Genomic DNA, 23,927 nt, shown 5'->3' with positions numbered 1-23,927 from the left:
TAGTAGAATGGTGTGCGTAGTCGCACTATCCGCAAGACATTGTAGTTCATCCATTCCTAAAAGAAAATCTCATAATTAAAAAGGAGTCATAAAGAAAAGCACTCAACTTTTATTAATAAGCCAAACAGAATTACCTCATCGTTTCTTTAACCAAAAAAAAATCTAATCCAATAAACTAGTTAATGCAAAACAATGGTAGTCATCTAACTCCTTTTGGAAATTTCAATGCAAATGTGACCAGGTGAGTAGAGAGATGTCGGTGGAGCAAAGCTCACTTAAATACCACTTATCTCAAAACCTTCCTAGATATCACACTTACATTGAGTACGCTTCTATGGAGAAAGACTAGTACCATTGACATTTACTATAATAATATGGCAATTGCCTACATCTCTTGGAAAATAAAAAGACTTAATCAAAATCGCCAGTTTCTAGGCCTTGATTCTTGAGTCTTCCACCCTTAGATCGAGATCGCCATCTTGATCTTCTTGTTCCATTTAATTTGCCTCCCTTGCTTCACGATATGTCTTGTATGCGTTTGCAACTTGCTGGGGTGCTTTACATGCTTTTGCCCAATGTCCAGTTGATCCACATCTGAGACAAGCATCATTATGATCAGGTTCCTTTGATCGAGGTCCTCTGGGAGCGTTTTGAGAACGGTTATTGCCTTTGGTGGCGTTACCACCATAATTGGAGGCTTGGCCTCTCTCTTTCTTCACACGTTTACCTCCACAGTTCCGTGCAGGCCTATCTTGGCGGTTTCCTTCCTCTTTAGGACTAGAATATGGACCAGAACGTCAAGAATTATCCCTACTATTAGAGTTTCGCTCCTTGCGTCCTCCCTTGGAGGCGCGACTATAATTAGACTCCGGATTTGGCTTGGTTCCCACGGGTCTAGAGTTATAGTTCTTCACAAGTATGTTGTCGTTCTTTTCAACTACGTTCATGGCACCAATTAGCTCATGAAATATTGTGATGCGTCTAGCATTGACATCAATCCGATAGTTCTTGTCTATCATCAATGCAGAGACGGGGAAGGTGGAGAGAGTCTTCTCAATCAACATCGTATCAGTGATTTTCTGTCCACAGAATTCCATCATCGACTTGATACGAAGTGCTTCTGAATTGTAGTCAAGTACAGACTTGAAATCACAGAAGCGGAGGCTATGCCATCTCACTTCTAAGTCTGGAAGCAGAGAATCACTGACGTTGCCAAAATGCTGCTCGAGTTCTGCCCATAGTTTTCTTTGGTCTTCCTCATTGATGTACTCATTTTGGAGCGCATCATTCATGTGCTTTGTCATGAGAATGATGGCTTTAGCTTCATTTACCTCTCTCTTAGCTCTATTTGCTCCAAAAGCAGCAGCTTGTTGCGGAGTAAGCACGTCCTGACTTGGCTCTTGAATCGTACTCAGGATCCCATCAGCCTTAAGATGCTGGCGCACATCACGCACCCACTTGTGGTATCCTGCGCCTGTTGTCTCTAGTGGAGCAAAGCTCAACTTGTTCAGGTTACTCATCCTAAAAAACAACAAGAAAATAAGGTTAGTTTTGGAGCGAAAAAGGGCTACCATGAAAAACTATAAAATTTCTAAGCGTAGTCGCTTTCCAAGAAATTAGGGATTTTCTGAGCGTAGTCGCTTCCAAGAAAATCCGATTCCAAGAGGGGTTTTGGATTGGATCGAAACAACGATGTATGTGGTCGATCATTTTCTTCTCAACAAACTCTAAGTTTGGAGGACTCTTCAAGCTCCAAGCTTGGAGTGAGCACGAACCCCCACAGTTCGGCTTTTTGGTCCCCTCTATGAAGAAGAAAGGAGGGTAGAAGAAGGGATGTTGGAAGTCCCAGATAAAAAGAAGAGAAAAGTAATAAAAACTTCAAAAATGGAAACTTTTAAAAAAGTTTACCTTGAAAAATTGCCAGAAATCTTGACCGGAACAGTTGGCCCGAAAAATGTCCCCTGAAAAAGGTTGACCGGTGTTGACCATAGGTGCTGACGTGGCACTCCGATGCTGACGTGGCAACTGACTGGAGGCTGACTAGGTGCTGACGTGGTCAGGTTCTGGGCTGACGTCAGTGGGTTGCTGATATGATTTGGGCCGAGGGCTATGTTTGTGGGCTGAGGGCTGATCTACTGGGCTCATGGGCTGGGCTCTGCTTCTGCCTCCTTTTTTTTTCCTTTTCTACAGGCTCAGTTGCGGTCGTTTCTGGCGGCCGGTTCAAGTGATTTCAGGTCAGTTCCGGGATTAAATTTTTCGGTTCCATCAATCTGGGATCAGGTGGAGGCTGGTGGTGGAGTATGGTTGCAGGAGGAGGTGAGGAAGCCTTTGAATCGGGCAGGGGGATTTTCATCACTTCCGGGGGCTGGTTTTGGTGGTGGCGCCGCCGGTTCTGGATTCCTGGAACTGAGAGCTTCAAGGTAGGCTGCGGAGGTTTCTGGGATTTGGAGGCTACGAATTTAGAGTTTCAGGGTTAGGGCTTCGTGCTGATAACGTGTTGTAGAGAAACTGAATTTGAGAGGAATTTGCTGTGTATTCTCATTGATAATAGGGGTCTCTTTATATAGAGGGTTACAATGCATAAAATCTCAATCATACAAGGAAAGTAATTGTACATTGAATAGGAATCTAGATTCTTCTAATTTAATCCTATTACCACTAGAGCAAGTAACCTGGAGTTTGGGCAAAACACAAATTAGGGTTTACTAGAACAAAATTTATAATTATCTCGTTTGACATTCTAAACTTGAAAATGATAGATTTATCCGTAAAAAAAAGAGAGGACATATTTAATAGCCTAAATTTCTCACTTTAGTTTCCATTAAAACATGTGTCATTTCAAACTTTCTTTACAATTTTTTATTATTATTTCTTTATTAGTTTCCTAAATAAGGTTCTTTCTTGCAGAGCGACCCGAGAAGGCGAAGCCTAGGTTTTGTGATTGCGGCGGGGATTCTCGTGCTCTCCAGATCAGACAGACGCAAGACTACTGTGGCATGGGCTTGGAGAGACCGTGGTATCTTCTGCAACAACATTGGGATCTCGACTAAGGTTTTCGAAGGCTCTGGTTGAGGCGATTCTCAGTTGAGGGTAGTTTCTTGACGTGGTTTGGTAGATCGTGTTGGAGTTGCGACATTGGTGTCAATGCCTGCAGTTTTTGGGGCAATTAGGCTATGCGTCGTCATGGCGGCTGGAGGCGAAGTTTCTTCAATGGCGTCGGGCTGGGATCGATGAACTCAACTCGGGCTATGGTGACGTGGATGTGCCGCGCTTTGTGGAAGCGACATGAGGACCGAGGCGGGTTTCTTTAGCGCCGACGATGATTGGGCTGGTGGTTGAGACTGGTCTGACATTGCTGGAGGTTAGTGCGGCGGAACGTTCTAAAAAAATCAAAAGGAAACCCTAGTTTTGAACTAGGGTTGACTGCTCGTTTCTGGACTAGATGTGGTTGGGCTTAGGGCTGCTTTTCATGGGCTGAAGGCAGTGACTAGGCTTGTTTGGCTCAAATTTGAAAAGAGGGGCTATATAATGTAGACCTTCAAGAAGATCCCAAGGAGTAACTTGTTGCCGAGGTTATTGGCTATTGAGGAGGCTGAAGGTCGTGCTGGTTCTAACCCTAAGGGGAAGGGACTAGCACTCTCTTAAGTTCTTTATGCTTTTAGACATTCTAGACTCAAACCTTTTGAAGTAGGGGTAATTTCTATAAGCTTTTCTAAAATGTTTCTAATTGATATTTGTACTACAATTGCTTGATTGACATATTAGATTGATGAATATATTTTCCTTAGAGAGAGATTATTCTTGCTTAGTTTAAGCTTGCTGTTTAGTGAGCGTCCATTTAGCTTTTAATGAGTCTGGTATGGATAGGTTATCCGGTTTGTCCTAGGATTATGTCTGTAATTATGTCAGTAAGTTTTGTTAGACTCTGGTATGTTTTTATGGCTTGATTACTAATGAAATCAATTTATATTTAAAAAAAAGAAGTTCTTTCTATTTTTAATAATTTAAATTTTTTAAAACTTTCATAGTTTATTACATATTCCAAATTCTAAATAGATACAACCAAATAATAAAAATTATAATTAATGGAATTGTAATTGATAAAGATGGACAATATTTCAAAATTTCTCAAAAATTTATAATACTCCAATCCGAAATTTCTCAAGAATTTCGAGCCAATCTTCTATTAAACAAGTAATAATTGATAGTACACTCCACGTACGATTAGCCCTTTTGTGCATAAACTCCCTCTTTTATTTGCTAATCAATTATTGTGAAAAGTTCAATTTGTAGTCAGGGTTGGGTGAGTTTGGTTTGTGTCTTTGTGATCATCATGTATAATAATTGATAGGGTTGAGAATTGCATTTAGTTGGTAAGCTCAATGCCTCAATCTGTATTTATCACATCCATGAGGCCTTGGAACAAAAAAAAAAATCAAGAGTTCTTTGTACTTTTTTTTTTTATCGCGAAAGAGAACTTCATTAATAATAACGGTAAGATATTACATTTAAAAGGTAAAATCACTAAAATGTGATCTCATCAGAAACCTTACCCAATCAAACAAGTAAAAAAGAATACCATACTCTATACATCAAATAATCAAATTATCTAGAATAAGAGTCTGTAACCAAATAACCAATGAGATCCAATCAGACCAACCTCTTTCCGGAATCTAATGCCATCACCTGATAAGGCTTCTCTAGCTAGCTAAATTATGAGCCACTTTATTAGATGCACCTTCTTCTATGAGACTACTTCCATTTTTTTTTTTTTTCGGAGAATGCTTCCACAGTGCCACGTCATTTCTTAAAAGGGAAAAGAAAAAGAAAAAGAGCAATCCTTAAAAGAGAAAAAAGAAAAAAGAAACAGATAAAACAAACTATACGAGACAGTCGAGCGTCTATCACACACACACTCTCTCTCTCTCTCTCTCCCCCCCGCTAGGCCCCAAATATTTATAGTTTGCTTCTAAACCCTTCTTCAAAGACCAAGTCTTTACTCCTTAAAACAACTTTGCTAACTCATACGATTAGGGTTCATAGTTCCCTCCAATTATCTCAGGCGAGAGATCCGATATTGTCAGCTAATGCAATAGGTACTTTCTCCTTCTGGGTCAACTCTCTGTGTTTGGTCTCTGCGAAACAGCAATACAAAAAACAACCCTTCATTTTATATCCACTGTTCCTTCTGACCGCTTCACTCTATCTCGTTGTTTATGTCCGCAACCAAACTGGGGTTCACCCTTCATTTGGTTCCGGTGATTGGAGATGGTGAAAGTGATACTCAATTTTCAATCTTTTACATTTATGATTTTGGATTTTGTTTAATGAGAAATCACATTAAAGGTCAGATTTTTATGCTTTTGAGGTTATATTGATTGAAAAGTTCAAAACTTTTTGACCTTATAGGATTTGGTGAGTTCAAATTGCTGGCAATTGTGGATAGTTTTGGTCCACCGGGTTTGTGGTTTATTGATTGATGTGGGAATAGTAAATGGACTAGATATTTTCTATCACTTAGATTGGGTAATAGGATGTATCCCACAGTTGTAAAGCTGTTATTGTTTGAAGAAAAATCTGTTTTTGTCTGTAAATTAAGTACTATCATGGCGGAAATCGGAGGAGGATGAACTTTGTATATCTTCACATAATAGTGATCAGCTATACGGATGTGAACTTATAAATGGGTTGTGGTGAATGAAAAAATTGATATTCTAAGTTGGGAATGGGGAGTTGCATGTTCATTTGATGTACACACATCTATATGTTTGATTCTGAGTTACTGCTAGTTTGAATTCAGAATTTGACAATAGGGCTGGAGTATCGACAGTATATTATTTCATACTGATTGGTCATTGTTATGTTCACCTGGTAGAGCTTATATAGAATTGTAGATCAAGGATGAAAATCTAATCATGGAATCTTGAATTTGCTAATGTGCCGCCTTACTTCTGGTAGAGGACAATTCATGCCCATTATGGAAAATGACAATTCTAATGTTTCGCGAGCTGAAGAAATTAAGCTTCTTGCAAATGAAGCATTTAAAGGTGATCATCCTTCTGCCATCCATTATTACCCTTCTCTTTTAGGCTGTTGGAATTCTTTAATGAATTTTTCGAGCTGTTATGTACTCTACTGTGCCTAAATACTAACAAATGAGAAACTTTACCCACAAGTTGACCAAATTCAATGAATTTCTGCGAAACAGTTTAATTCTTAATTAGCTAGGCAAGAACTTTTCTCTTAAAGATTACTCTGGACAGTGTGCTCATACTTTCACTATTGTTTCAGCCCATAAATATTCTCAGGCTATTGATCTGTACACCCAAGCGATTGAACTAAACAGCAAGAATGCCGTATACTATGCGAATCGTTCGTTTGCTCACCTTAAACTGGAGGAATATGGAAGTGCCATACAAGATGCTTCAATGGCTATTGAAGTTGATCCTAGATATTCAAAGGTATGTTTTGTGACCTAAATATTGTGCATCATGACATGGATGATTATATACTGATCCGCTGTCTATTGCTGCAGGGATACTACAGGCGAGGTGCAGCTTCTCTTGCTATGGGGAAATTCAAAGAGGCACTAAAAGATTTCCAGCAGGTACTTTTTCTGAAACTTGGGAGAAGTATAATATTATAGTAATTGTATTATGAAGAAGTTGACAGCTTATCTTTTATTTATTTATTTTTAATTCTCAAAATCTCTTATGGCGCTGATCTATATATCTGTGATATTGTTGCAAATGTACCAGAATGGTTTCAACACTATTCATCCTGTAAAATTGAGTCTCTGATACTTGAGAAAAATATCTCAACAATCTGAGAAAATTGTCATGTATGGATGTGGGTAGATTTGAATCAAATTTCACAAACTGTTTAATCATATGGTTGAGTGAGATGAGACAATCTTAGGTTGGCTGTAACAAAGTAATGAAAATATTTTGTACAACGTTTACCATACATAATATTTTCTTTGAAAGCTTATACAAGAGATTCAGCTCTTTTTGTAGCAATTATCTCTAAGATGTGCCATTGTATAAGTTATCTGACTTAATGTAAAATAGGTTAAAAAAATCTGTCCAAATGATCCTGATGCTACCAAGAAACTGAAGGAATGTGAGAAGGCAGTGATGAAGCTTAAATTTGCTGAGGCAATTTCTGTACCAGAGTCTCAAAGGCGTCCCATAGCTGATTCTATTAATTATCGTTCTATAGGTACTCTTGTGTTGCTTTCCAGTTGATTTACTTCTTGTTTTCATATGTGCTTTTCAGCTGCTTATGATGTGTAGATTCTTTGTTTGTGTTTTACTTTTTCTTTTTTGTCCCCTGTGGCCTCAAACATTTGCAGGAGTTCATAGTTCTATCTTTTAAAACATTATCTATATTATTATTGCAAAATTTCTTGGAGTTACTACCAAATGATTCTGAGTTCTGATAAACATTAGATTGTATGAATCTCATTCATTGAAAATATACTAATCTAGTGAAATGCATGCATTCTGTCACCCAGTTTGATTACTTAATTTGCTCATGGTTGGAAATTTCTTTTACTTTAAAGTTGGCTCTCAGCAACGTTGGTGTCTTTTGCTTTCTTGGAAATGTATGATACCAGTTATTTTATAATCTATTTTTATTCAATATTTAGTTTGTTTTTGAAGTTCTGGTGTTTTACCAATCCCTCTATATATCAATATTTTCTCCACCATATAATTGCTGCAAAAAAAAAAAAAAATTTCAGATTCTTATGTTCCAACTCCTGGGATATTAGTCTTGAGCATCATTGTAATTTTAGCAAATAAAGGTTGTAAAGTATATCTACAAAGATGCTGAATCATGTATGCATAGAGTTTCTGTAGCGGCTGCCGTAAGTTGTAAGTAATAGGGTCATGAATTTTGAGTGGATTTCTGAGATTTATTAGTGTTGGTTGCACGTAGGTGCTAAATATGGCTACAGTCATGGGACTGATGGGTTAGGGTAGTGATGGTGATATGGTGCTGAGGGCCCTTCATTCTTTAGTAACTTTTTGTATGTAACAGTAGATCATGTCTAGATTCCGGAAGTCTTGCTATTATAATGCAGTCTAGGCTCAATTTCTATGAAGGCGATATAAGGGTTAAACCAAAATCCCTGGTTACCTTGTCTCTGCCTGTGTTAAATCTGCAAAGCAGGGGAACCTGTGGATGAACGCGTTTGAACTGGGTCTGAGTCTGATATGAAGGGACCTGTGTGATTTTCTCCTGTCTCCCACATATATAGGAGTCCATCTATGTCTGTTGTCGTCAAGGGTAGTGCTATGTTTCTGGGCTTGTTTGCTCGTTAGGTCAGGAGCCAGTTTCTGAAACATCTATCAACTGACTCCGTGTAGTCAGTAGATTGATTACTAAAAGAGCTTGATCAACATTAAGTCGATTTCAATCCATTCCTAAAATTCTCTTAATGTTCACTATTATAGTGTCTATTAACAGATTAATTTTAGTATTCTTATATATTGTATCATTATAGGAACGAGTACCAGTTCATCATCAGTGCCCACCGAAGTTACCGTAGCAGTTCTGGCAATAGCAGCTGGGGTAGCGATGGTTTTGATGGGAACAGCAGTGACTGCAGTTGTGGCCACAATAGTGGTGGTAGTCATGGTGGTTCTGGGGGCACGTTGGTGGCGTGGCTTCCATGGTGGGGTTTATACCACAAGTCGAGTAAAAGACCTAGGTTTGAGTTCATAATCCAAGTAGTATTAGTGAATAGTAACAAGCCACTCATCGCTTTCAAGTGTTAGAAAAGTAGTTATTAAAAGGAAAAAAGATCTTCCAGTAGTTGGAAATTTTTTTCTTTGGAATTAGGAAATATATTAGAAACTGATGTATGTTCATCAACTGGTAATGCATATATATATATATATATATATATATATTTAAAAAAAGAAGTAGATTTGCAATCAAATTCACTGTCTTAGGCAGTTGAAAATGAGCTGGCCCTGGATATGGGACAATTTCTACCTTAGCTGACCCAAGTGGGTTGATTGAGGCTTTCTATCCCTTGTGTGACTGTGTGTTGGGTATATATATTAAAGGTCAGACTTAGGTTAGCTTATTCTTAATTCTATGTTGCTCTGGGTATAAAGGTTGTCTCTTGAACTTGGAACAAATACTGAATTAGCTTTTGTTCCAAGAGAAGATAATCAAATGAGCAATATCCAAATATTCATCTTAAAGAAATTAGAATGTCCAAAAATCATAAAATAAAGTGAACCTGAAATTGTAATGAGGTAGATTTATTTTCCTCGTGTCTTGTGTGAATATAAAATGCAAGTGAGTGCTGATGTCTTTTGTGGATGAAAAAACTTGTGAGTTGTGACAACTCACAACCCTGTATAGACGCATTTTATCACTGTTTTCATGTAAGTTCAGGCACTTTATCATTTGAAGACTCTTAGTCTTCCAAATCTCATTCTTAATATATTTATATCATTGTCTTCTTTTCTATTTACTTGTTTTAGCACTAAGTAGCTGATGAATGGGTGTCTGTTTGCATTTCAGAAGTGGAGCCACAATATTCTGGTGCAAGGATAGAAGGAGATGTTGTTACTTTGGATTTTGTGAAGAAAATGATGGAGGATTTTAAGAATCAGAAGACTTTACACCAAAGGTATGTGTGGAGGCACAATACTTTTTCTTTTCGGTCATGGAAATATTGTTGGACAGTCTTCTTACTTAACATGTTGCAACTATTGTAGATATGCATTCCAAATTGTGTTACAAACGAAAGAAATGTTGCAAACGCTGCCTTCTCTTGTTGATATAAATGTTCCAAATGGCAACCATTTTACTGTTTGTGGGGACGTACATGGTCAGGTAATTACATTATAATATGTTTCCAATAGTCCTAAAAATCTCTCCTATCTTTTGAAATTCTTGTTTCTGGTGGTTGTACTTGTGTGTATAACTATTTTATTTGCTTGTAATGTCTGCAGTTCTATGATCTCCTAAACATTTTTGAGCTTAATGGGCTTCCTTCAGAGGAGAATCCGTATCTATTCAATGGTGATTTTGTGGACAGAGGATCATTTTCGCTGGAGGTCATTCTAACACTGTTTGCATTTAAGTGCATGTCTCCATCAGGTAGATCCTCTTGTTCTCTTGTTTGGTTAGAAATTCTTTTGCTATATTGTTTCTGGTTTTTTTTTTGGGTCTAGCATCTCTATACCATTTAGTCACGTTCTAGCTGTGTCAGAGACTTGTTCTGTCCATATTATTATCATTATCATTAATTTTTCCCCAATAGAATCTACTGTCAATTATGGTTCCATTGCCACCTTTTCACACTTCAGTATTTGTAACATTTTTCTTTCACACCATCATGTTCGAAGTTGACGCGTTTGTTTATTTTTCAGCAATATATCTTGCAAGAGGGAACCATGAAAGCAAAAGCATGAACAGGATATATGGTTTTGAGGGCGAGGTCCAGTCCAAGTTAAGCGAAAAATTTGTGGAACTATTTGCTGAAGTGTTTTGTTGTTTACCGTTGGCTCATGTAATAAACGGCAAGGTGTTTGTAGTTCATGGGGGTCTTTTTAGTGTTGATGGGGTGAAACTGAGTGATATTAAAGCGATTAATCGGTTTTGTGAACCTCCTGAGGAAGGTAATTTATTACATTTCCCCCTTGCTTGTGCATTTGGGTATCGTCTGTTATTAGTCTTAACCAGGTTAATCAATCTAAAGCTAAAATTCACATCAGAAACCTTCTGTAAGTTGATCTGTACGAATAGGGTTTACATTATTTTTTCCTTTGGGTTTCATCAGGATTGATGTGTGAATTGCTATGGAGTGATCCACAACCTGCACCTGGAAGAGGCCCTAGCAAGCGAGGTGTAGGTCTTTCTTTTGGTGGTGATGTGACAAAAAGATTTTTGCAGGACAACAATTTAGGTATGTCTACTATGATAAATTATTATACATAAAAATTGCTACTTTACCAAATAGTGTATGAGAGGGTTTACATGGTTTAATGAATTTACAGATTTAGTTGTGCGCTCTCATGAAGTAAAGGATGAGGGATATGAGATTGAGCATGATGGTAAACTCATCACTGTATTTTCTGCCCCAAATTACTGTGATCAGGTAACTGAATGATGGCTATTTGACTCGTCTTCTGTTGTTTACCAAGTCATCTTCTAGAGCCGGTTTTGTGGTTGTCTTTCCAGTAGTATTTATATATGTTGAAGGGTATTTTTCTGCACAATAAAAGTTTGGAAAATTCTCTGAGAATCTAGATTCTCACTAGAATCAATATTTCACGATGGTTTATAATTTACCTGTTGCAGATGGGTAACAAAGGCGCCTTTATCCGTTTTGAAGCACCAGATTTGAAGCCAAATATAGTCACTTTTTCAGCAGTGGTTAGTGGCTCTATTAAACTGCTTCATTTTTCAATCACTCTGTCTAGCTGCGCTCCCCAAAATTTTCCTTGGTTTTGCAACCATAATATTTACTCTCTTGTCTGTGGACTTGCAGCCGCATCCTGATGTGAAGCCAATGGCATATGCGAATAACTTCCTCCGACTCTTTCAGTAGTTTACATGGATGAATCAAAGGGCCATATAAGCTGTAATGTTTTTTCTGCCAGATAAGCTGAATAGAAATCTGCGATGGTAGGCTACCGAAGAGTTGGTCCATGTTTGACATACCCATCTCTTTTGTACTCGTCGCTACTAGAAAGAATATTTCAGCCATTTTCTTTGATATTATTTTTTTGTTCTTGTGCTTGCTCCGAGCCAAGTTTTGATGAAATTTATAGGCACATGAATGACTGCTGGCTAAATTGCATGGCTTCTCTTTCCATATGTTCCGATGGTCTTTTCCTGGATTTGTTGGAGATCCGCATATTTTTGATTTTCCCTACAGATTCATCAAGTATGACTTAATAGTTGTGATTTCCATAATGATTTGTAAATATATCAATATGAATAATGGTGACCTGCAATGCAATTAGGTCGGTACAAGTCATGTGACTCTGTACTCTAATTGTTGACGTGCAAATGTAGGCGTAATGTACAAATGTAGGCTTGTGTATTTGTACTAAATGTAGAACCAGAGGATGTTGCAGATTAAACCGTGTTCAATATTGACACTAATTGCTTTTGAGATTTTGATTAACGCTTTACGATCATCCATTCCCTCTTCGTATCATTTCATTGGCAAGTGAGACTCATACCCCGGCGATATTTGATGGTACCGGAATTCGACAACAAGTTATCGGAATTTGACAGGAATGTAACAAAAGAAGTGATGTTGGCGCTCTAGCTTTTTTTTTTATTTTTTTTTCTGTGGGGGAGAACACTTTTAACTTTACAAGTGAAGCTAACTATTCAAATGATAAAACATACGATAAAGTAGAGTGCCAAAATCACCGGAGAATCGAGAAAATGATGAATTCATGAATAGAGGTAACTATTCAAGGGGTAAAAAAATATACGACAAAGCTAAATCACCGGGGAATTGAGAAAATGCAAAAAGAGAATTTTGCTTCAAGATTTGGGCCAGGCAGGCAAGGTTAGATATGGGCTCGGGTCAGGAGCAGAAAAGACCCGCCCAAATTTGAGCCCTAATTCTATTTCAGCTTTGCCTTAATGCTGCTGCTTCTTCCATCGTCGTTTCGAGGTTTGGAATTGGTTGGGTTCGTCCAGAGCTGCTCTCCGGCGTCGTTTTGCTCGATTCACATTTCAGGTTTGTTTATTCCCTCTCTCTCTCTCTCTCTTCTGTATCACAACCCGCGCCCCTCTCTCTGTCTCTCTCTAGAGCTCTCCGTTTGGTTTCCGACCAAGAATTGAGCACCAAAACGAACCGTTTCGTTCGCTTTCGCTACTCAACACCGCCATTGTTTTAGCCTCCACTTGAATTTCAGAGTAAAACCAAAAACGAACCGAAGGGATTACTGACTCTGAATTTTCAATTAGGGGTTTTGATTTTGGGCGCTGGGGTTACTTGTGTGTTTGCGGTAGCTTAATTTTGTGGATTGCGAATGAAAATGAGTAGCGGGTTGAGCTCTGAATACTTGTGATTGTGGATTTCTGATTAGGGTTTTTGGTTTTGGTTTTGTACGCTAAAGCTTCAAGCTTTTTTCCCATTTGTTTTGATGGCCAAGTTTGCACAGGGGGACAGAGTTTGGAGATAAGAGTTTGTTTAGGATAATATATGTGTGTGTGTGTGTGTGGTGAAGGTAGATGAAGATGATCAAGTGGAACCTCAGATTTTAGGGATAAGTGCATCTTGTATTGGTTTCTGGAAAATGACATATGAGAAATTGAAATGCCTAGCTCTTTTGATGAATTTCAATAAAGGAAGCATTTTTAGTGGTTTTGTTTCTATCCCCTTGTTCGTGAGAAGCAAGTAATTCCATCTTTAAGAAGATGAAAAAATAGATTCTGTTTGGATTGAGGAAAACACAAGTGAAGTGAAAGGATAATGTTTGAAAGAGGTTCAGTAGTTCATGAACTTGAGGACTTAGTGTAGCATTTTTCTTCTGTTTCTTCTTACTTGCTGCGGAAGACTAAGTGAACTCTCGTTCAGTTTCTGTTGACTAATTTGGGGGCGTGGAGATTTTCTGGATTTCTTCATTTAATTTATAGTGCCAATGTGAAAGAAAGGGAAATCTATCTTGTATTATGCATCACATTTTATTACTTTAAAAGAGATAAAGAATATCAGTTCACCTAGCGTTATTTGTTTGAAAAATGTGAAAGCATAGCGTAATCTTCGTTGTTCTCATGGAACTTATTCGCAACTTCAAGAATTAAGTCCATTCTATGTAATGGGAAGTGTTTTTGGAGGGGCAAGTTATGCTCCAGGCTATATTTGTTTCTTTGATGAATTCCATTCATTTATGTTCCTCTTGAGGAAATGTGATGTTGTTCCTTGAGTCTCTTACAATTTGGTTTCTGTAAAACATGAGAAAGAAAGGAAGATGCTTGAGACTGATTTAAATACACACTAGGAAAGCTATTGTCAAATGATATCTTTGTTCTTTCATGTCTGTAATGAATTAATGTTTCCCAATAAAAGTGTTTAGTATTCATTTTATAAGCAGAACTTGTGTATCGGTCTGCATTTGTGTCATGTTATGAAAATTATTGGGATTAATTATAGTATGAAAAAGAGATGAGTTTTAATATTAGAATTGGTCGAGTCAGAATAAACTGAAGTTGCAGACTTTTCCTTCTCAAATCATCTTTAAATTGTAGTATAGGACATATTGGAAAGCACCAGATGCAAGTCAAGCTGACTAGAGCTAAAGCTCATACATTGTGGATTTGATATAGGTTGAGAATACTTATATCCTTCTGAATTTCTAATACAGATTTAAATAGATTACATATGTTATTATGAACTTAGATTGTGCTCTTTAGTTATTTTACGGAAATAGTAATATTCTCTGTACGTGGTGGATAGTTTTATGTCAGCTTAAGTAATGGAGGAACTATCAATGGTAGACCCTTATGGGACAAATCCTGGACCAATTGATGGTTCGGTGCTTTATGATCAGGAGAAGCATGTCTCCTCAGCTGTTTGGGATGGACAGGTGCGGTAGACTGTTAAATAAGGCTTTTTATTTATTTATTGTTCCTTTTGTATTTGCTGAAATGTTTTACTAATCTGGATGGGGATAAAACATACAGGAGCGTGGTGCACTTAGATGCCATGAACACACATCAAAGCTCGATCAATGGACTCTAACGGATACACAGTTGGAGTTGGTAGAGAAGGCTGGATTTGGTTATTTAAGATTGATTCCTGCTATTAGTCTAGACAACCCACTCATTTCGGCACTAGTTGAAAGATGGAGGAGGGAAACAAACACTTTTCACCTGAATGTTGGAGAAATGACAGTAACCCTGAAGGATGTTGCACTATTGCTTGGACTATCAATTGATGGAGACCCTGTTATGGGTGTAACATATACCACCTGTAACTCAGTTTGTGAAAAATTTCTTGGAAAAACACCAGAGTCTAGTTATATTAGTGGTGGAATGGTAAAGCTAAGCTGGTTGAAAGAGTTCTTTTCGCGTTGTCCTGAAGATGCTCCACTTGAAGTGATTGAGTACCACACACGTGCCTACCTCTTATATCTTGTTGGAAGTACAATATTTTCCACTACCACTGGGAATAAAGTCCCTGTCATGTACCTTCCATTGTTTGGAGATTTAGACCAATGTGGGAAATATGCCTGGGGAGCAGCAGCCTTGGCATTTTTGTACAGGGCACTTGGCAATGCCTCTCTGAGATCTCAAAGTACGATTAGTGGTTGTTTGACACTTCTTCAGGTTATTTACATGCCTTTTTACTCTTTATTTCTCATTTGCTAGCTTTTAGTACTCCTTCGCTTTTTATTGGTGATTGTTTCTTGTCTATGCTATTTTGATTGTATGTATTTATTTATTATAACAGTGCTGGAGTTACTTTCACCTGAATATTGGACGACCAAAGCTCAATCAAGATTCAATGCATGATCGTTTTCCTTTTGTGCTTAGCTGGAAAGGAAAACAAAGTGGGCCCACAACAAACCGAGATGTAGTTTTTTACCGTAAAGTTCTGGATTCCCTGAAAGAATGTGATGTAAGTTTTCTCCTTTTTCTTTTCTCTGTTGATAACTTACATAATTTATACTCCCATCAGACCAAAAAAAAAAAATTCCCATAGTTTAGTGTTGAAGTGTAATACATTTGTATGGTGTTGACTATAGGTGGAGTGGCGTCCTTATAGACATCTGGATAGTAGTGTTATCCCAAAAGAAATAACGAGTAATCTGATTCTAGGAAGGTCGAAAACAATGCTAATTTGCTTTGACAAGGCAGAAAGGCATCTCCCAAATCGTTGTCTAAGGCAATTTGGCATCCCCCAGTCAATCCCAGAGGATGTAGAGCGATGGGAGCGAAAAAGTCGCGGAGTTGATGGTGGGGTTGATTTGTCAGCGAAAATGGAGTCAGAGCTTAATGAATGGTTCGAACGTCGATTCCATATTGTGGTAGAGGATGATGATGCAGATGAAAGTGAGTACATGCAATGGTACCTGAAAATTACACGTAAATTTGTTGGGAGACCCATCTCTCTCTCATCTGAGTTTCAAAGAACGGTAAGACCAATTATTATAATTCTTATAGTTGTTGTCAAGTGCGATGGAAAAGCAATCAGTATTCTTATATGGTTACATTATTAACTCTTGCAGAATGCTGGTTTGAGAGATATTGCACACATAGCTGATACATTCTCAACAAAGGGTTTGGATCCAGAACAAGTTGAGTTAATATCTAGGATCAGGTATATTGCCCATGAATGTTTGAGGGACCAGATTGGGGGTCCAGCCAGAGTGTCGCCCTCCCCACACAATGAACTTGGCAAAAGGATAAGAGGGAAGGAGAGGGTAAGAAGAAAAGGTGCAGGAAAACGTTTGCGGAAGGATCATCCAGTACAATATCACACTGCTAGTGAAGGTGATCAATCTCCGTTTTCTGGTGCCACCGTTTCTGTTGATCGATTACAATCGTATCATGCACATAGGGAGGAGGATCATTTGCCATTATATCCTGTTGAAAATGAGGTCACTGCTTTGCATATGATCAGTGGGGATGATGACATTGGTTTCGATCAGTCAGAGCTGGTCCAGGTGACTGGTGAGGAAAGTAACACTGAGCTAAGCCATGCAGTTGTGAAGGTTGATGAAACCCACCTTTTTGAAGCAACTGAAAAGATAAACGACTCACAAATTTGTAATGCAATGAACGAGGTCAAGGACTTCCGAATTTCTAATTCAACTAAGGTTGATTCTCAGATTTGTAATGCAACGACGGTCATTGACTCACAGCTCTGTGATGCACCGGAGGAGGTTATCAACTCACAGATTTGCAATGCAGATCAGGAGGTTGACGATTCACATGCTTGTGATGCAACACAGGAGGCTACCGACTCTCGTCTTTCTGCAGCATCTGAAAAGGTTGATGACTCCGAGCTTCCTGAACTTACCACTGAAAGTGATCGACAAACAGCTAAATTGGAAACAGAGGTTCCAGAAGCTTCTCTTGAGATTCCTCAGGATATTGCAAACCAGAGTAACTATAGTGTTGTAGTATAAAGTACTAGTGCTATCATGAAATTTTGCTGAGGTAATCATTCTATATGATTTAGAAGATGCTGACTAACATTGTTTACAATTGTATGTTCAATCATATTTTGATTATTCAGGCCTTGCATAATACATTCTTATTATTTTTGATTGCAAGATTAGCAATCAAATACTCATCACTATGTATATATGGCTGTAATTTTTGGCTAGTTGATGATAAGATGCTTTGTTTTTGTGCTGATCAGTGTACTGTGCTATTTTGCAACATTTGAGATATTATTGCATATGATCTACTTGTTACGTACTGGAAGTAATGTTTCAAAGTATAGTGTTTTTTCAGCCTAATGTTGAATTTTTATTTATGGGTGAGTGTTCGTTCAATATAGTTTATCTAGTGACCAAAATATCGAGTATTGACGAAATATTGATGGTTCGGAAAATGGAAATTTTGATGGAAATATCGAGAAAATTTCGATATCGATAAATTTTTGAAAGAAATGAAGGAAATTCAGAGAAAATCATTGACATTTTAAGCAAAACTTTGTGAAACTGCTTATTTGATCAACTATCTATTATATTGGGAAAAAAAAAATCAAACGGTGAACAAGCTTCATTTCATGGTGAATTATAGTAATTTAGAGTAAATGTTTGATGTCACCCATATAATATTTGGTCCTTTTAGACCATAGTCGCTATATCTTCGAACAATGCAGAGATCATTGCTCTTCACAAAGTGGTTCTTGAATGTATATGGATTGGATCCATAATTACGCATGTTCAAACAATTGTGGTTTGAAGTCTACCACAGATGAGCCTACAAGCATTCAAGATAATGCTGCTTGTTTTGAACGAATGAAGTAATGCTAGATCTAAAGCGATAACACCAAGGATAATCAGCAACAACAGACTCTCCTCAAGATCAAAGTGAAGGTTCAATCTGAGGATAGTATGGCAGACTTGCTCACTAAGTCATTGCCTAAATTCCACTTTCGAGAAACATGTTTGTAGCATCGTTTGCGGAAGTTATCCGAACTCCAATGACCGTTGTCATCAGGGGGAGATGCAGACATCAGGGGGTGGTGTCTACATGTATGGTCTCGAAACGTAAATGGTGTGTTGTGCTCTTTTTCCCCTTCGACCGAGGTTATTTTTGTTTCACTGGGTTTTTGTTACTTGGCAAGGTAAAAGCGAGGCAACGAGAGAAGCAACACATTTGGGGGACACAAAGGGGAGTGTTCAAGTAAATCCCTATTTGTCTGTCTGGCCCAAACTCTAGGTTACTTGACCTAGTGGTAATTGGGTTTAATTAGATAATCTCGGAGAATCGTAGAGATTCCTATTCAATGTATGATTACATTTCCTTGTATGATTCGGATTCTATGCATTGTAATCCTCTATATAAAGAGCCCCTATTATCAATGAAAATACACAGCAATTCTCTCTAAAATATCGTTTCCCTAAAACACCAGCGAAATTATCGATTTTTTAGTCATTGAGTTTATTTATAATACATTATATTAAGAGATTCATACAATTGTTTATGCGTGTTTATATTTGTCTTGGTCCTTGGGTAAGTCATGTTCAAACTATACTCCAAATCTTTTTTGTACCTAGAGATTTTTCAATTTATAGATTGTGTTTTAAAATGGCTTCTTGCCAATATATAAGAGAGGAGAAACTCTAATAAGCTAGGTGAAATATTGGAACCCCAGATAACAAAGGAGTAAAGCATGTGTATTACTCCTCATACTTCTATGAGGACAAACTTTGCAATTTGAATTCAGTTGAATGAAATGTATTACCTGGGAAGCATTTTCCTTATTTTGGAAGTTTGAATGTGTGCTAAATTGATGTGTTCTTCAATTATTTAGGTAATAAAAATTAGGTATTAACTTTTATGGCCAAAATCCAGATACCATTTGTTGTATTAAGTTATTAACGATTTCGATTCATGTTGGGTTTGAGCTGCTATGTCTGGTTTGTATATCCCTGTCATGGTTTTTTGTGAGGGCCATGGGTAAAGTTTAGGAAGCCCTGTTTACTAAGAGCAAGTGCACCCGTAGTCAAGAAAAGGCAAAGTCGAGAAGTCAAGAATTTGACCGGTCAAGTTACTATTCACTGCCACTGGACATAGGTTTGCACCCGTTTTTTTCTTGCCCGGTCAACACTGTTCATCTTTTCACTGTTCATACACTGTTCACTCAAAATCACTGTTCACAGTGGGTTTTACTGTTTAAATTCACTGTTGGATCGTCTTCTTAATTGAAATGGACGGATTAGATTTATTGACCGTTAGGCATCAATTTCAAAATGACCCAACGGGTCTGCAGCACGTGGCACATGCTGGTTTAAAGGAGATGCACTAGACGACAAGAAAGTGGAGTCACTCGCCAGGGATTGCAGCGCCACGCGTCGTCCGTTCGTGACCCAGTCGCTGCCTTCAGCGCGTTGCAGTGGACGGCCTGCTGCTGCTGTCGCTTCACGTCAATCATCGGGCCGAGCTGGCAGCCCTTCTTCCCCCTTCTTCCCCAGTCATGAAATAAGTCATTCTGTTGCCTTATTTCTTCCCCTCAGTCAAGAAAAGCCAATAAATGGCTGGGCAAACTTTCACCGGTGGAGGACCGATTTTGCTCTTGCCCGGTCACCACGTCGGTTTTCCTTGCTTTTGCCCGGGCAAAGTGCAACCGCTGCACTTGCTCTAAACTCAATTTGAGGTTGGGTGCGGACAAGAATCACGATACTTTTTATGAGGGGTACAATTCCAATGTTACTATTGTGAATGACCTAGATATAATGCCAACAATGTACTAGTAACACAATCTGAGTGTCATTAACCCAATTATCAGATGGCACCCAATGATCAAAGGGTGAATATGAAAGTGATATGCGTTGGGTTTGAGAATTGAAAGAGCAAAAACATTTGAATTTACTTTTGAGTTTTGTACACCAGAGGAGGAAGTAAAGTAAATTAATGGTTTTCCTCTGCTCAGGGAGGAAAACAAGGTATGAAAAGTAATTTTTTATTTTAATTTTATTTTTATAATATTTTTTTGATGAGTCAAAATTTATCAATAATGGGAGGACATATAGAAAGTACTGAAACACAATGAGTTAAAATTGATCAATAATGGGAGGACATAGAAAGTACTGAAACACAAAGCAAGTATTTTGGTAATCTATAATTTACAACCGCTCTGGTCTTTTCCAAGATGGGTGGGTAGGTACTGATCTTTGCAATGGGAAAGAGTCATATCTGTATTCTATATCATAATGAAGGATTGAAGGGTATTCTTGGGGAATTTAATACTAATGGTACTTGACTATAAATTTTGTACTGAAACCAAGTTCTAGGAGTGATGTTAAGGCCATCATATTGTATTATTAACTTATTAGTTATTAAGTATCTTGATAGCCCACCTGGGTATTTTATGCTTAGTTGCTTAGTATTGGTAATCTGTAATGGTTTATCTCGCAAAAGAAACATTTTGAACAATAGTGAACTATTGATCCCTCCAAATCCAAAGGAAAAAACATATGCTTGCAAAAGTGAAACATGCACCTTATTTTTCCCAACACTCAACTTTCTGCCTAATAAGTTCTCAATCTCTTGACCCTACCTTAGCTTTCAAATTATCAAACCTCTCACTCAAATGTCTATGACCCCCCCCTTCTGATTATCACCACTCCACCTATCACTTCAATCACTTCTTTCACAGTCCTCCTCTCATTCTCTCCCTCACTCATATACAGAGGCACTCAATCATCTCCCACACTTAAACTGATTCCAGCACAGAAAAAATGCTGCAACAAACCAAGCCTCCATACCTTGACACAATGTACTGTTCCTTCTCAAACTCCCTCTCTCTTCTTCTGCTTCTTCTGATCCTCCCACTCTCTTCTTCTATTCCTTCTGTCTCAAACTCAAATGCACACCATTCCACCAACACCATCAACATGGTTCCATCTGAAGCAGAAACTCTCTTCACCATCATGGAGTCCATGTCCTCTGATCAAACCTGGAGAGTCTCCTTTCCCAAACCATGTCAACCAGGCCAAACATGGCCTGGAATCGAGTGCAAACTAGGAGCAGACAACCACCTACATGTCTCAAGGCTTGACTTTGGTAACCATCCAAATCCAAGTTGCAAGAGAACAGCTACATTTCCTTCAGAAATCTCTGCTCTTCCACATCTTCAATCTGTGTTCTTCTTCAACTGTTTCACTCACACTAAGACCAGTTTCTCTGTTTCAAGAGCCTCCAATGCTTCTTCACTTCAACAGCTCAGTCTCCGGTCGAATCCGGCACTAGTTGGTCCAATCCCACCTCAGATTTCATCACTCAAGTCCCTTGAAATCCTTACATTGTCTCAAAACCGCCTCACCGGAAAAATCCCACCAGAGGTTTTCAGCTTGAGCAGCTTAGTACACCTTGATTTGAGCTACAATATGCTGACAGGCACTATCCCAGTCCAACTAGGCAGTCTCAGAAACCTTCAAGGCCTTGATTTGAGCTACAATATGCTCACTGGGTCAATCCCAAACTCAATTGGGGAACTGGTGTTGCTTCAGAAAGTTGACTTCAGCTCAAATTTGCTCAGTGGGGGCATTCCTGAGGGAATTCATCAGCTCAGTTTGTTGAATTTCCTGGCTTTGAGCAACAACAAATTGCATGGACAATTCCCAAAAGGTTTGGAGAAACTGCAAAGCTTGCAGTATTTAATTTTAGATGGTAATCCAATGAACATAACTCTGCCATTGGAGCTTGGTAAGTTGGTGAAACTTCAAGAACTCAGGCTTGCTGATTCTGGGTACTCAGGTACTATACCAGAAAGCTTTTCACAGCTCAAGAACTTGAGCACTTTGTCATTGCAGAACAACCGTCTAACCGGTGAAATTCCGCTTGGTTTTGGCAGTCTCTCACACATATACCACTTGAATCTTAGTAGGAACATGTTGGGTGGTGTTGTGCCTTTCAATCCAAGTTTCTTGAGTAGGTTGGGAAGGAACTTGGATCTTAGTGGAAACCCTGGTCTCTGCTTGAGTCCCTCTGAAGCACATATTTTGAAGATTGGAGTTAATGTTTGTGGAACCAATGGCAATGGTTCTGCTATCCTTCCATTGAAGAATTCTCAAGCTTCATCTGGGCTCTCTAAACCGTTCTTTCTCCTTACACCTGCTTTATGTGTTTTGGGATTGCATCAGATATTGTTTCTAGTATAATATTCTTAATCTCACGGTATATATTTGTACTCTAGTCTAGCTTCTTAATGATTATGTTGCCTGGTCTCTGTAGAAATTTTAAATATGTAGATTGTCTAGTAGAAATAAGAATCTCATGGGTTCTGAGACTCTGAATGTGGTATGAGCAGGTGCCAAGTTTAGAAGAACTGTAAGGTTTTTTTTCTGCTATACAAGTTTCCATTTTTAGCAGAGGCCAAGTTACTGTAGATCATGGGGTCTAGTGTAAATGCATTTGGATCTGAGCATCATTTGTTCACAATCAAGCCATGTGCTCTAGTCATAAAGCTGATCATGTTGTGGTTGAAAGCTTTATATCAAGAAGGTAATTTTTGGGTTGCATTTGGATCTGAAATTGACGGAGTTAAATTTGAGCCCCTGGTTTAAATTTTTGCATGAAATGCTAAAAGACTCTGTTGTTATACGGTTCTGCAAATATTTCCATGGAAATTTGGTGCTCTTGATTATGACACTAAATTGAGAGGTTTCTATTTGCATGAAAGAGACAGCATCACCTGACACTCTTTTCTGGGGAACATGTGTTGCTGTCCTAAGATTGCATCTTGTATATCATAAGACTCATCGATTCTATTGAAGGTTTAATAATGTGAGGCCATATCGTTGCTGGGAGTTGGGACCAGAGAGATGGTTTTCTTTAATTTGGAAGACAGAAAAATAAATCTGAAACGTCAATTTTACCCAAATCAAATTTGCAATTTCAATGTTTGATTATGAAATTTCCCTATTTACATTGTTGTTTAGTTTTGAAATTGAATTTAGCCCAATTTTCTTTTGAATCATGGTTCCCTCTCTGTTTTCCACAGGCCGAGTTGTGGTTGCATGTGTGAGATGACAGAAAATTGATATTTCAAGAGTTGATTATATCACATTATTGTGTTAAATGATGTTTCAAAAATTTTAAAAAAGTAGTGAAATCTACACTTCTTATTTTACAATTCACATTTCGTATTTCTTTTTTTAATATCTTAAGTTTTGTCATTTTGTAGTGTGGATCATAAACATGTGAAGTTAAGATATTAAAAATAAAACATAGAGTATGGATTGTAAAATGGAGAATGTGAATTTCACTTCATTTTAAAAAGTTGCAACTTCATTATATTGATTGTCAATCCAACTTATGCAATACTTTGTGCAACGTTCATCTTGTGAAAACCACAGTAAAAAAACAACATATCAATTTGGGATTTGACTTCTATGCTAGAACTATAATTTGCTAGAAAAAAAACTACAAGGGATGAACTTGAAGTGACTTCTTGATGCTTCTTGATGTGTCATTATCTTGTCCTTAAATCTATATCTGACGGTTGTGAGTAAAATCCAAGCACATTATAGCAAGTCATATTCTAGCAAAGAATTTGAGTCCATCAATTTACTGGTGTGGTCGGATGAGTCGCTTGAGCACAGCTAGGCCACTAGCCTGTAAGGTTTTGTTAGTATCAGCAAGTAGTTAACTATTTTAATTCAGTAATATTTATGTCACATTATCGGTACAATCAAACTATCTAGCAAATAATTGAAATTGGAAATCCATATATCTTTAAGATAGTA

At 38.0% G+C, this 23,927-nt stretch overlaps 3 protein-coding genes across 5 annotated transcripts; all 3 read left to right on the top strand.

Annotated features, from left to right (window-relative positions):
* Positions 1–4,924: 4,924 nt before the first annotated feature.
* LOC112189600 (serine/threonine-protein phosphatase 5) lies at positions 4,925–11,945 on the top strand. 2 transcript variants are annotated; one of them, XM_024328942.2, is made up of 14 exons: positions 4,925–5,096; positions 5,959–6,047; positions 6,292–6,461; positions 6,536–6,607; positions 7,071–7,221; positions 8,510–8,716; positions 9,544–9,652; positions 9,741–9,858; positions 9,978–10,125; positions 10,398–10,646; positions 10,808–10,933; positions 11,025–11,125; positions 11,329–11,403; positions 11,519–11,945. In XM_024328942.2, exons 2-14 carry the CDS (start codon positions 5,969–5,971, stop codon positions 11,576–11,578), a joined length of 1,665 nt encoding a protein of 554 aa, XP_024184710.1. In that variant the 5' UTR covers positions 4,925–5,096; positions 5,959–5,968; the 3' UTR covers positions 11,579–11,945. The 2 variants fall into 2 exon arrangements, with proteins under 2 accessions (XP_024184710.1, XP_040369621.1); XM_040513687.1 differs by lacking the exons at positions 4,925–5,096; positions 8,510–8,716 and having other exon boundaries at positions 5,940–6,047.
* A 632-nt stretch (positions 11,946–12,577) lies between these two features.
* Positions 12,578–17,356, top strand: LOC112187081 (protein MAIN-LIKE 2). Of its 2 annotated transcripts, XM_024325720.2 has the most exons (6): positions 12,578–12,730; positions 14,453–14,582; positions 14,680–15,324; positions 15,449–15,616; positions 15,744–16,133; positions 16,227–17,356. In XM_024325720.2, the coding sequence occupies exons 2-6, from the start codon at positions 14,472–14,474 to the stop codon at positions 17,127–17,129; spliced, it is 2,217 nt and encodes a 738-aa protein (XP_024181488.1). In that variant the 5' UTR covers positions 12,578–12,730; positions 14,453–14,471; the 3' UTR covers positions 17,130–17,356. The 2 variants fall into 2 exon arrangements, with proteins under 2 accessions (XP_024181488.1, XP_024181489.1); XM_024325721.2 differs by lacking the exon at positions 12,578–12,730 and having other exon boundaries at positions 12,737–14,582.
* A 3,409-nt stretch (positions 17,357–20,765) lies between these two features.
* Positions 20,766–22,468, top strand: LOC112189787 (receptor like protein 29). Its single transcript, XM_024329142.2, has one exon. It carries the CDS (start codon positions 20,919–20,921, stop codon positions 22,338–22,340), a length of 1,422 nt encoding a protein of 473 aa, XP_024184910.1. The 5' UTR covers positions 20,766–20,918; the 3' UTR covers positions 22,341–22,468.
* Positions 22,469–23,927: the final 1,459 nt, after the last annotated feature.

Source organism: Rosa chinensis, chromosome 2, assembly GCF_002994745.2.
Source record: "Rosa chinensis cultivar Old Blush chromosome 2, RchiOBHm-V2, whole genome shotgun sequence".
NCBI lineage: Eukaryota > Viridiplantae > Streptophyta > Magnoliopsida > Rosales > Rosaceae > Rosa > Rosa chinensis.
This window is presented reverse-complemented; position numbering and strand designations above follow the sequence as displayed.

Excerpts from the sequence above, each read along its gene's own strand:
- LOC112187081 (XM_024325720.2), top strand. The coding sequence starts at position 14,472 with ATGGAGGAACTATCAATGGTAGACCCTTATGGGACAAATCCTGGACCA. Across the intron at positions 15,325-15,448 it reads GTTGTTTGACACTTCTTCAG|TGCTGGAGTTACTTTCACCT; the intron begins GTTATTTACATG and ends TTATTATAACAG. Across the intron at positions 15,617-15,743 it reads ATTCCCTGAAAGAATGTGAT|GTGGAGTGGCGTCCTTATAG; the intron begins GTAAGTTTTCTC and ends TGTTGACTATAG.
- LOC112189600 (XM_024328942.2), top strand. The coding sequence starts at position 5,969 with ATGCCCATTATGGAAAATGACAATTCTAATGTTTCGCGAGCTGAAGAA. Across the intron at positions 6,048-6,291 it reads TGCAAATGAAGCATTTAAAG|CCCATAAATATTCTCAGGCT; the intron begins GTGATCATCCTT and ends CTATTGTTTCAG. Across the intron at positions 10,934-11,024 it reads TTTGCAGGACAACAATTTAG|ATTTAGTTGTGCGCTCTCAT; the intron begins GTATGTCTACTA and ends ATGAATTTACAG.
- LOC112189787 (XM_024329142.2), top strand. The coding sequence starts at position 20,919 with ATGCTGCAACAAACCAAGCCTCCATACCTTGACACAATGTACTGTTCC.